The sequence below is a fragment of the Delphinus delphis genome, chromosome 1 (assembly GCF_949987515.2).
Source record: "Delphinus delphis chromosome 1, mDelDel1.2, whole genome shotgun sequence".
Taxonomy (NCBI): Eukaryota; Metazoa; Chordata; class Mammalia; order Artiodactyla; family Delphinidae; genus Delphinus; species Delphinus delphis.
In genome coordinates, this window is record NC_082683.1 from 88,547,723 (window position 1) to 88,561,527 (window position 13,805).

Genomic DNA, 13,805 nt, shown 5'->3' on the forward strand with positions numbered 1-13,805 from the left:
ACTGTTTGTCCATTTCCTATTTCACCAATTTCTGCTCTTATGTTCAGTATTTGCTTCCTTCTAGTTAGTGCTTAATACGCTTTTCTTTTTCTAGCTTTCTAAAATGAAAACATTATTGATTTTAAAACTTTCTTTTCTATTCTAAAGCAATAAATTTCTAAGCACTGCACCTGCATAAATTTCGAAGGTCTGCATCCCACAAATTTTCACATTTTATGTTTCTGTTTTTATTCAAAGTAAATACTGTTTTATCTCCAAATATTTGGGACTTTTATAGACATCTTTTTGTCAGCAATTTAAAATTTAATTCCATTGTGGTCAATGGCCAAGCATATGGTCTACTTTGGTGAATGTTTCATATGTGCTTGAAAATAATGTCTAGTCTACCACTGTTAGCTGTAGTGATCAGTTTGACCCAAATTGTTGGTGCTGTCCAATCAATATTTTTACTGGTTTTGTTTACTTCTATCAGTTGCTGAGAGAAGATTGTTAGAATCCCCAACTTTGTAGATTTGTCTATATCGTCCCTCAGTTTTGTCAATTTTTGCCTCATGTATTTTCAAGCTGATATTCAATGCATACACATTTAGGATATGTCTTCTTCATGAACTGCCCCTTTCCTCTTTATGAAAAGTCTTTCATCTCCAGTATACTCCTTCTTTTGAAGTCCGTTTTGTTTTATGTTAATAGAGCCCCTTGTTTTCTTATGCTTACTGTTTGTATGGTCTATTTTTTCCCCATTCTTCTACTTTCATCCTGTCTTTATATTTCAAGTTTAATGCTTAGAGACATTTAGTTGAGCCTTTAAAAAAAAAAATCTAGTCCTTTTCATCAGACTACCTAATTTACATTTAAGCAATTATTGGTTTGTTTGAATTTAACTCTACCATTCTACTATTTGTTTTCTCTTTGTCCTGTTTTTTGACCTTTATTTCTCCTTTCCTGCCCTCTTTTGGTTAACCATGTATCTTTCAGTATTCAATTTTAATTCCTTAATTTTTTTTTTTACTTCTTCCATGTGTATTTTTTTGATAGTAGTTGACAAGGGATTATAATACATACCCTTACCTTATCAGTCTACTTACAGTTAGTATTCTACTACTTCAAATAAAATGTAACAACCTGCATAATTATAATTATGCAACTGTATAATTCCCTTTACCCCCTGCAACTTGTGTTATTGTTTGCATATATTTTACAGCTACATATATGCCACAATGCTATGTTGTCAGTTGTCTTTTAAAAACATGAAGCAAAGAAAACCTGATAGTCATTTATACTTACATACTTACTATTTCCTTCCTTCTAGCTGATGTCATTTACCTTCAGCCCAAAAATTCTCCCTCGGCTTTCCTCGTAGTGCAGGTCTGCTAGTGACAAATTCTGTTTTCATGAAGATTGCTTTATTTTGCCTTTATTTTTGAAGGAAATTTTTACTGGATATAGAACACTGGATTGATAAAGAGTTTTGTTTTGCTTTTGAATTTGTGTAAAGATTTTGTCTTTCCATTGTCTTATGACCTCCACTATTTCTGATGAGAAGTAGTCAGTTTTTGTTATTCCCTGGTGGGTTGCCCAATACCACTTTTGGTGGCTTTTAAGATTCTCTCTTATCTTTGGTTTTCATCAGTTTTAACTATGATGTGTTAGGAGTGGTTTTCTCTACATTTATTCTGCTTGGAGTTCACTAAATTTATTGGATCCGTATATTCATAGTTTCACCAAACTTGGGTAAATTTTGGCCTTTACCTACTCGTACTTTTTCTACCCTATTTCCTTTCTGTTCTTCTTCTGGGGATCCAGTTACATCTTTGTTGGACTGCTTGATATTGCCCCACATGGCACTGAGGTTCTGTGCTTTTTTTTCCTTCCCTCTAACCTTTTTTCTTTATTCCTCAGATAGATATCAATAATTTCTATTCATCTATCATCTGCACTCTGTTGTTAAGTCCAACCGTTCGGGGATTTTTGTTTGTTTCCAATTCTCTGCTGAGCGTACCATTTATATTAATTCATTACAACCACTTTTTCTTTTCATCCTCAAACATAGTTCTAATAGCTGCTTTGAAGTCCTTGTCTGCGAATTCCAATATCTGGATTATGTTGGGATCTCGTTTTACTGTGTGCTTTTCTCTTTTTGACCATAAGTCATATTTTCCTGTTTCATTGCATGCCTCATAATATTTTATAGTATTCTAGGCATTACTGATAGATTGATTCATTTTGTTATGCTCCGGAAGTAATAAGCTTTGTTCTAGCAGGCAGTTAAATTATTGGCTAATCACCTTGATTTTATGGAAGCTTGATTTTACATTATGTTAAAGATTTTGTCTTTAGTTTTAGCACAAATCCTTAGTGCTGGGCACAGCCTTTTCTGATAATACACAACCATTCTAGGGATTTGAGGGAAAGCCTACGGTACTTACCAAGCCTTCTAGCTTGTTGGGATTCAAACTCTGTTTTCTCTTGCAACTGAGAGCAACAATCTCTGCTCAGCTTTTTCAGCCTTCCAGCTACGGCTTTCCACCTGGTTCACTAGAATCTTCCCTGCACATGCACAATGCAGGAGTTAGTCAAAAGACTTAAGAGGAAATCATATGCAGATTGGAAGTCTCCTCCATCAGTGCCACCTTCATTTCTAGAATTTCCTCCTTCAATTTACAGCTCCTCAAGCAGCCCCCAATTCCTCCAATACCTCAAGTCATTAAGACTGCAACTTTCTCTTCAGTTCTAGCCACCTCCTCACCAGACAGACTGGTGAATGCCCTGAGGGAAAAGTCATATAAGCATAGTTCTCAGGCTGCTTCTGGTCACTCCCCAGTGCCTTTAGACAGTTATTTATTATATTTTTCCAGAGTTTATAATTGGGAGGGTTTGTACATTACAAGCTATTCCACCACTACCAAAACCAGAAGGCCTTCACTTTATAATTCTTCATTGTTTAATTTAACACCTTAGAAAAAAACAATACAGAACTGGTACTTAAATGCCCTTGTTTCTCTCCTCTTTTTCATCCAACATAGTGAAAACAGAATATTTCACATATATTAAAATATCTTTTATCTCAAATGAAATGAAACAACTCAAAATAATCTCTTCTTAATTGATGCTTTCAGAAAGTAGGGAAGTAGTTGCTCAACTTCCTATGAATCTACTGAACAAAGAGTTCAGATAAGTTGATTAGGCCATGAAAACACAATTGACTGACCTTGAACAATGTTGGGGTTAGGGATACTGACCCTCCATGCAGTTGAAAACATCCCTGGTTCCACATCCATGGATTCAACCATCTGAGGATTCAACCAACCATGGATTGTGTAGTACTGCAGTATGTATTTAGCAAAAAAAAATCTGCGTATATGCAGACCTACACAGTTCAAACCTGTGTTGTTCAAGGGTCAACGGTACTCAGAGTTAGACCAACTAAACTAACATGTAGCAAAGCTATTTCTGTTATAAACTGACAAAAGTATGAGACTTCATAGTCATGAAACATAATAAATGGAGTGTGATTTACAACTAGGAAGAAGAATGTGGCTACTTGCATACATACAGAGGCATATTAACTGTTAAGAGATATGATAAATCTTGACCAATCCACTGTTGTTTTCAAACGTAAATTTTTAAAGATTTTATTTTGTAGTCAGCAAGTTTTCCATTTGTCAGCTTGGATGTGAAAGATGCTACTTAAAACCAAACAGCAACTGTACATGGCTGGCTGAACATTTATAATTCAACAATTACATAACCTCCAAAATACAGCAGAATATGAGGCACATAATTAGGACGTCAGCTAAACAAGACAAGGCAATTCAAAAGGATGTCATGTTGTGGCATGTGCTCAGCTGAGCTTTAAGTAAGTAGGACTGTTGGGTGGGGACTTATTCTTCCCACCTCTGTTTATATGCATTAATACCAAATGCTGTCAGGACAACTTATCTTGCAGTCAGGACATCTGACTTTTTAAGAAAGAAGAAAGTTCCACCTTGTATCAACTGATTTCATAAACAAAAATTGCTTTTAAATGGTTCTGTCAATGGATGTCTATCTCTAAGTTTTCCAGCATGGTCTGCTCCATGTATGTACATCCTGAAAAACTGCCAAAATAGCAGCAAAAACTGATGACATCATAGGGAAAAAACTCATTGCCAAAGGAAACCAAGCACTGTTGAGTCAGCATCTTTCTTCTTGGTCACTCGTTTTATACATACTAGGTAAACCAAAAGACCTGTTTGATTTGTTATACAAATATGTGTATGTGCATATATAACTGAAATTAACATCTAACAATAAAATGCCTATGTTCAGAGTCCATCAATGCTTTGGGATTCTGAGCTGTTTTCTGGGATGGAAAACAGACTTAACATCTCCATCTCCAGTGGATGCAAGCTGCCTCCTGTGATAATCAAGGAATGTAATGGTCCTCCCAAGTCCACAGTACACATTTGCTGCAAAGTGCCTGCTGCAATTTTCTGGTCTTCAGCTCCAACCCTGGCTAAGCCAACACAGAGTGTCTCCTCGGTGACTGCTATTAAAAAAAAAAAAAAAAAGATACCACCATTCAATTCAGCAAATGCATTATCCTGAATCCATTCAAAGTAACACTAGTACCAAAGTACATTTAAAGAAGACCCAAATATATTACATCTCCTTAGTCACTCATTATGGACTGATTATCTACTGATAATCAGTAGATAGATCAGTAGCACTCATTATCTACTGATTTATCTAAGGCTTTTCTAAATTATTTGCACTACCTGACATATAAAGTAAAGTAGTACTGCCTAACTTTACCCTTTCAGAATTCCTAAGACCTACCTTAGTTTAAATTTTTAGGACTTGCATAATTCCTGTATCCATACTCTATTGCATAGTGTTTGTCTTTAAGTTCCGAGTGAACAATGTTTATTACATGCTTATATTTTAAATAAAACGTTTGAGATATATTCACATTGGCCAAGATATACTGGAAAAACCAGGGGATTATAAGCTAAATACACAGATTTGAGTCTGTGCTTGGCCACCTAACTACGTGACAAACTTCAGTTTTTTTCTTTTTTTTTAGTGGAATACTATCTGTCATAAATGGTGGTTTAAGGACTAAGATAATAGATATGAAAGTACTTAGTAAACTACATAGCCCTTAACAAATAATAGGCATTATGACATTCCTTATGCTTTTTTTTTTTTTGCGGTACGCGGGCCTCGCACTGTTGTGGCCGCTCCTGTTGTGGAGCACAGGCTCCGGATGGACGCACAGGCTCAGCGGCCATGGCTCACGGGCCCAGCCGCTCCTCGGCATGTGGGATCTTCCCGGACCGGGGCACAAACCCGTGTCCCCTGCATCGGCAGGCAGACTCTCAACAACTGTGCCACCAGGGAAGCCCCCTTATGCTTTTAAGTTCAAAATAACCAACATTAGTGAACTTTAGTATTATTCACTCTGGCCTGACAGCTGAAGGGCTGACGCTCTTGTGGTTTTATTTAGTTGGGAAAGCTGTCCTGATTGAAAAATGATCAAAATGGGGCAAATGATTTCTACAAGGACAAGCAGGCATGTAAGGAACTCTGTGCATAGGTATGGATATAGAGCACCCTTGCAGATTATTTGTTTCATGACTTTAACAAGGCCTACTGAGGCCAATTTTATTCAAGAATCTCTTCATGTATCTTTTCTATCAAGAAATAGGTGCTCAAAGCCAGTCAGCACCTTACAACAGAATATAATGACAGATTCATTTAAGAACGTCTCAATAAAAACCTACTGACAGTGAAAATTTTATGATATACCACATCTATTAATACTATGTCTAGATATTAGGAATATAAGGATAAATTCTCTTGTCTTTATCCTGAAGAAAACTATACCTGGTCTCATTGTTGAAAATGAGAAAAAGTAGAATAAGTATACTTTTACAGGACAGAGTTTACCATAGACTTGGGCTAAAATGGAAGTTCTGTATTTTACCAAAATATTTATATGTTAACATATTTACATAAAAGCTGATTTATAGTTAATTTGTAAAAAATCCTTACTTTCTAGAATGATATTAATTTTACTAGAAGGAACTCCATTATTTTTCTTTCAGTAGAACATTCAGCTTATGAGATTTAAGGTAATGTTGAAAAAAAGTGACATGGAAAAATGCAATGCAAACACACTGACTCTCACTTCAGTGGTGTTGGTATATATATGTGTGTGTGTGTCAGACGTTACATACACATCTCGGTGTAACAGTAGGGGAATACGAGAGCCCTTTTAAGGTTCTTCAGTACCTGGTTCTTCTCCTCGTATTCGCTGATTCTGAACAATCTCCAGAAGTTGCTGGGCTGCTTGGTTTACACTCATATAATGAGGAGGTTCATAGATCTTTCTTCCCCTGTTAAGTGTAAAACTAGATGCCACTGTTCTTAGCCATGAAATTATACAATACATTTTAACACAGTTACTCCCCCAGGTATACTCAATTACCATAGTCTACATTATGTTTGAAGCGGTCACTTGTTACCCACTTTAAGTATACATTAAAGCACGGATACAGTGATCATTTATCTTAAGTTTCTTATGCTTTTTTCATTGTTCTACTTCAAATGCCCTCTCATCTCACTGAAATGCTGGCAGAAATAAAAGTCCAACAACTTAAAAGGTAATGTTTAGATCAAAGTTACTTTTATTCAAAGTGATACTTCAGGCAAAAATAATTCAAAATAAGTGGCAATTTGTTCTATACCTTAGTTTAATCAGGTTCTATAGTGTTCATTTTTATTACCATGTTTAAACCACATATCCCTCTTTTCACATCTTCCTCTAAAAAAAGTAAACTAAAGAGATAAATATCTCAAAATCTTAGAGGATAAGATGTTTACTTCCATATGCCTCAAAAGCCTACCACATTTGCCCAATGATCAAAATAAAAACACTGCTTTTGCAGTTTACAAAACAGTTCATATAGATTATTTAACTGACTCTCAGAACAATTCTATAAGTCAGCACTCTCCAAGAGGAATATAAAGCAAGCAGTAAACAGAATTTTAAATTTTCTATAGTCTCTACATTAATAAAAGTAAAAAAAAAGAAAAAATTAACTTTAGTATTTTTATTTAACCCCTCCAGAATGTTATATTTCAACATTTATTCCTATAAAAATTATTAAAGATTGTTTTTGTACTAAGTCTTTGAAATCTGGAATGTATTTTATATATTAGCACATCTTAATTCAAATGTTAAATTTTCATTGGAAATACTTGGTCTGTATTTAGATTTCATAAAATTCATGGTTGTAAAAGTAGATTTACATACTGAATTGTTCTAAATATACTTAAATGTTTTCTATTAACTAAGTTGAGTATGTTTTAACTTAATTAAAATTTAATTATAAATTCAGTTCCTCAGTTACATTAGCCATACATATTTAAAGTGCCCATTAGTTACATGTGGGTAGCAGCTACTGTATGGGACACTGCATCTATAGGCAAAAGGGGTTAGTACTCGCATTATACAAATGAAGAAAATACAGCTCAGAAATGGAAGTAACTTGCCCAAGAGCACATAACTTGCCCAGAGGCCAACTCAAGACTCAAACCTGTGTCTTCTGACTCCCAATTAACTCATTCCACAAATATTTACTGAGTGCCTATCGGGTGCCAACCACTGCTCTCAGTACTGACCCAAGAAATCTATTGCTATTTCCACTCTATCTATCACACTGCTTATCATTTCATAAGATTGAAAGTATTTAATTTTGCACTATTACTGAAAACTGATTTTCAACAATCTTTAGAACTCATGTTATTTAAGTAGAACTTATTGTTCACGGAATTAAAGTAGATGTAAGCATTCTCAGAATAAGAACTTACTTGATTAGATTTTCCAAAGACTGCTCCTTTACTTTGATGTCTGTAGGAAGTAAAAAATAGTTCTCTTTTAATTAACTACTTTATCCAAAATCCTACGTGTAAACTTCAACTGAGTCACCTAAGTTTGTGGTAGACATTATTCTCAAGTCTCCAAAATGCTAATTTGATTGAGTCTATGACAACCAGTCCTCACACTTGTATCTGGCCACTTTTTAAAGGAAATATGAGGAAGAAGGGAAGCTTGTGGTTGTGTAAACGTCATTAGTTAGAAAACAAACATGAAGTTGGCCCTGAGATCATCCTGAAAGGATCGAATTTCCTCTTGGAAAAGAAGACACAGGAAAGAGTTAGATAAATATTGGCATATACACTACCAAACAGCTAATCAACATTTTTGTGTTCATTTCTATTAGGTGGTAACTGCATAGAACCAACTGAAAAGTCTTGTTATGTTCCTCTTCTTACCTATTTTTCAGGCACTAGAATATAAGCTTCAATGCATGTAACATACATAAAAGAAAATTCTTACCACATTTTGAAAAGAGACTTTTGCTTTCTTGTGAATGGTAAGACATGCCTAATAACTTATGAATACTTTAATACCAAGTATTCATACTTTAATTGGGATTTCCTGAGCACTGACTGGTAGCCAGGTACAGGGCTACCACAGCGGCCAAAACCCACGTAGTCTTTGCTCTAATAAAGCCTGACAACGCAAGCATCACAAAGATTTGATCCTTTACGCTTTTTAATCACTGATGCTCAGCTAAACAATTCGGTAGAAGGTAAAAAAGCAGAATCACTCTACATCCTCACAGGAACTCAGCACACAACAGCAAGAGCGACAGCTGCTTCCTGTTCTACATGCTGAAAACAAATGGTTCAGTCAAAGTTTGTTTTTGCAAAAATAAATATAGTGCAACTTAGTGGTCTTTCTGATAGACTTCTACAGCTTTCCCAAGTGATTATAAAAGTTTTTCTCATAAAGGATACTAAGTATTTGCTTGGAAAATACTCCAGAGATAATCCCTACATGTATTTCTAAATGTTCTTGGAACCAGCAGTGAATATATTTTTCAGGTTCGAAATATCATTAATTATTTAATATTTCCAGTTGTCTGGCACATATAGGAAAAAAATGTATATCTATTACTGAAATATGGCCTGCAATACAATTAATGATATATAAGTCGACTTTGAGCTCCTTTACACAGTCGTTGTAATATTTTTTAAAAATTAAACACATTTATTAATGTATTCACCTTGAGCTTCTGAAATGTTGTCATACTTAAGTTTTTAATTTAATATCTTCAATAGTTTTACTTTTTTACTGATATGCTCTACAGAATTTGATTTTAAAAATTGAGAGGGCTGGGAAGAATTTTTACAGGCAAATGCTTTTTAATTGAACATAAGACTGCATTAGTGAACTAATCTCAAGCCAGACCTATCTTGATACTTTTCCCTTGTCTTCACACAGGCCATAATTATTCCTTTCTACTTCTACTTGCTGGAATGTAAGCTTCTCCTATTCATCTTAGTACCAGCACCTAGCATAATGCAAAGTACCTAGTAGATACTCCATAAATTCTACTGAATAAATTTGTTCACATGGCTCTACTACCACCAGCCCATCTTAAACTATCTACCCTTTAAGTAGAATAAAAGTCCCAGCTCCTTCAGAAAGCCTTTACTGACTTCCTCTTAAATGCTCTTTGTCCTCTGAAATAGCCATACAATTAATGCTGTATTTTATTAATCTCTAATTACATTATATATAGCAGTCTTATCCTTCCAAGTAAATTTTAAATTCTCTATGGTTTCATACCATGACATAATCCCTACAGGGCATGGCCCATAGCAGGCATTCAATAAATAGGTACTAATTTGAATAATGAGAATTCCAGGTGATTAAATGATGAGATCTATGGTTTGAGAATTTGGAATCATGATATCTTATACTTCACACCTTGTTCCTGTTTTTGTTAATGGAGCAAGGAAGATATATTGTTTAACCTTGTTTGTCTTTTCCCAGGAAAGCCAAGAAAAGAGGCAGCTCTTAGAGAGAGTTCAAGAGCCAAAGTTCTGGTCTGTCCTTCCTGCCTCTCCATACAATAGAACTTAACTGTTCTATAAACTTTCATGTACACAGCACATTAGTTCCAACTAGATTTCAAAACCCTGAGGGCAGAACCCATGTCTAATACTTCCTTAGTGTTCCAGAAGAACCTAACTCCACATTGGGCATACAGTAAATACTCAATAAATACTGTAAACTGATTTTCTGTCCTTCCAAAGTTTCCAAAAGATAAATCCTATTTTTCCTCCTTTCCCCCATTTTTTATGATACATGAAGACATTATCAGGTAGCTTGCCTCTTAAGACTACTTTTCTCCCCGTTCTGTTTTAAAACCTCAGTTCTGTTGTATAAAACACACACACACACACACACACACACACACACACACACACACACGCTTTTTAGTACCTGAGTTCCAATGAATCCTTATTTTTTATCCCTCAGTTGCATATACTTCTACATCTGCCTTTAATAAAAGTCCATTTAACAGCTGTCCTTCTCACATCCTTCTAGTTTGACTTTCTACCATACTGCTGGCCTTAATTGGATCTAAGTTTAAGATAACATGGATATATCTAATGGCATATTCCACATGAATTAACAAGTGTGTTACAGTTGGCCTGCCAGTAGGAACTACAAAAAAAGGAAAACTAGTATCTTTCCACATGGAAAATCTAAACACAAAACTATAAAGCTAATTAATAATGAATTACTAAACTGCCCTGATAATAAACTAAAATAAGAAAACATTATTATACCAGTTAATTGTGGGATATAGGCATAAGCCAAAAAAATGTTAGAGAAGCATGCATGGCCTGATCTAGATCTAGAATTAATTAGATGTCAATGTTAATGGAGTAAAAGGAATGTATTCTAGCTGGAACTGAATGAGCTAGCAAGACTTAAGTCCCTGCTCTTATGAAGTAGGGAAGAAAACCAACAAGTTAATAAAATAATTCAGATGGATGGTAAGACTTAAAAGAAATAATACAAGGTAATGGGAAAGAGAATCACTGGGGGATACAGGGTGTACCACATCCGATTAGGCAGAATTTCACTTTAGATCAGGAGTCAGTAAACGTGTTCTGTAAAGACGTAGGTAGTAAATATTTTAGGTTCTGAGGGCCACAAGGTCTCTGTCAAAATTACTTATCACTGCCAGTGGAGCATGAAAGCAGCCACAGATAATACATAAATAAAGTAGCATGGCTGTGTTCTAATTAAATTTTATTTATAAAACAGGCAGTAGGCTAGATTTGATCCACGGGTGCTAGTTTGCTAACCCCTGCTGGATAATTTCTGATTTCTACCCTATAAGAAATGCTAACCATTAGTAAAACTTTTCTACAGTCTTCTCTTTTAAAAGAGACATATTGATTGAGGTTCTGATAATGTACAAATTATATATCATTGAATAATAGAGAACTGTCTATATTATACAAATAACCTAAATGCCTTTGGCAAATAGAAGTCTTTTCTAATGTTCTGAATATCTGTACTTACTACAGAGGCCAAAACCATGGGTTCATTCTTTGCCCTGATTCTGTGCTATGTGGCAGACATTCTTCTGCTGTGACTTCACACACAGTATCACTAAAACAGTGCAATTCAATGTATGATCCGAGGACTGATGCCACTATGTGAGAATTCTGTTCCCAATAAATGATAAAAAAAAAAAAACTACAGGAGTAAGAATAAGTGTTTACAAACACCTACAGTAATTTGACTTTGACACAAAAGATTAGAAACTTAAAAGTAAATAAATATATGTATTTTTACATATATTTATTTTATGTATGTGTGTATATACACACATATCTACACACACACACACACACATACAAATAAAAGAACAAAAATTTGGTCCTTCACCACAAATTGAGAAGTACTGCTCTAAACACTTCCATGAGGCAAGAAAAGATTATTCCTATTTGATAAAAATGAAGGCAAAGGTAAGGACTGTTGACAATATTCTCTAGCTAGTATATAGTAGCACTCAGATTTTGTCTTCTGATCCCAAGTATAAGTGTCATTTCAAAGTTATCAAAGATGCCAGTTATTTCTTTTCTGTTGACTAGCCACAGATTAAAGCTCTGGTTATAGCATTTTTACAATACACACTGTAGAATAGGAACTGATAGCAAATGTGAATCAGTACAATTCCAGTACCTCTGCTGACAAACGCAGCCCATCCCTTCTGAAGCTCTATCAGTACCACCAACTTAGTGTACAAAGACAGTGATCCCAGCCACTTCCACACTAGGTAGGAAACAGAATTTGGCAGCATAATACAGTGAAAAGAGCTGTGAATAACAGGCTATTTGGATTCTACGAATTCTGCAACTAATAATCTGGGTGACAGTGGGAAAATGATTCAATATCTCTGGGCCTCAATTTCATCTGTAAAATAGGGCTTCAGTAAGATGATGTCAAGAGTCTCTTTCAGATCTATAATTCTGTGATTCTGATAGCATTAATACTGCAGTATTCAAAGGACACCATAAGGAAGACAGGATGGAACGTGGTAAGAATAAATGCTCAATACGTCTACTGAATTGCTGTAAATTGACCAGAACAGGGTCTTACTGGACCAATGGGTAAAAGATGGAATGCTGGCGAGGATCTATTAGGGCGTAAGTAGGCAGCAGCACGAACTATGGCACGTATGTAGGAGTAGCCATGTCGTATTTGGAACAGAAAATTCATTTCTCCACAGAGTACGGGGGAGAGCATGCCATGCAGAGTAGCTAGCCTGTATCCCACAGAACAGTTTCACCTTCACACAAAATCAAAATGAGAACAATATGACAACTCCACATTGTCACCCTAAAGAAACTCCACAGACCTTACCTAGTAAGCATAATGTGTGCATGCCGTTTTGTCTGTTCTTCTTCACTTTGTCAAAAAAGCTTTCTGGTCTCCAAGTGTCTGTCCAAAAAACAACAGACACTGTCTCTCCAAACCTATACAACTAGAAAAAATAAAAACTAAAATTAATTAATGATGGAACAATTCACTACTATTTCATAGACAACAATAAAAATAAAAAGCGAGAACCAAACTTGAGATGGACTGGGTATCAAGACTGTCACACACACACACAAAAAGGTAATAAAAATTCTCTTTGATCCACAGCAGCTGGTGTCATTCTGATGCCCTTTCAGTTGGATATTTCTAGTATTTCTGCATTCAGTATGGGAACATATGTAACTACTTCATGATTTAGCTAGGTAGCTGCTAAAAATACTGAAATACAAAGAAACCAGAAGGAAGCCAAAAAAAAAAAAAAAAAAAGACTTTTGAGCAGTCAGAGCACAGTTCACAAAGTTAATATTATCCTCACTTTACAGATGAGTCCACTGTCAAGATCAACTGACTTGCCTAAGGTCACACAGCTAGTTAGTAGTGAAAAAGAAACTCAAACCTAGGTCTGAGGAAAAGCTCCTTTCTACCATGACGTCTCAGTAAAATTCATGCACTGTATACTCACTGCAGCCATATCCCAAAATCTACTCCCTTACTTTACCCACTGTTTATTCCCTCACTATAGAGTTCAGTGATAGGCCTTTTCCCAAACCTCCTCCTTTCCCCCCAAGAGGCTCACCCACTCCACCTGACCACCACACAACCAAGAAGCTTGCTTTGTTCCAACTTGCTTCCAGGCTGACTGCACATCTCACTTAAGTGAGTCCAACTCCAAATCTTATGCTGAGAAAATCTAGTTTTGAATTTTGGTTCCTCAACTTGTTAGCTGTGTGACATTATTCTTTCTAATAGGAACAGTGATAGGAACAGTGATAACATATGCCCTTCCAACCCACACGGCTGTATGAATCAAATAACATGTAAAAAGTTATTCAAACTGTGA

At 35.5% G+C, this 13,805-nt stretch overlaps 1 protein-coding gene across 4 annotated transcripts in view; it reads right to left on the reverse strand.

Annotated features, from left to right (window-relative positions):
* Nucleotides 1-2,668: 2,668 nt before the first annotated feature.
* The window catches only part of DPH5 (diphthamide biosynthesis 5), a 37,650-nt gene continuing 26,513 nt past the window's right edge, over nt 2,669-13,805 (reverse strand). The window contains exons 5-8 of one of the 4 annotated variants that reach the window (XM_060026326.1): nt 12,788-12,908; nt 7,858-7,897; nt 6,277-6,395; nt 2,670-4,528 (exon numbers count right to left, since the gene is read on the reverse strand). In XM_060026326.1, coding sequence (XP_059882309.1) covers nt 4,305-4,528; nt 6,277-6,395; nt 7,858-7,897; nt 12,788-12,908 — 504 coding nt within the window. In that variant the 3' untranslated portion in view covers nt 2,670-4,304. Of the gene's footprint in view, nt 4,529-6,276; nt 6,396-7,857; nt 7,898-12,787; nt 12,909-13,805 lie in introns of all 4 variants that reach the window. The other 3 variants (XM_060026333.1, XM_069541236.1, XM_069541238.1) reach the window with 3 other exon arrangements.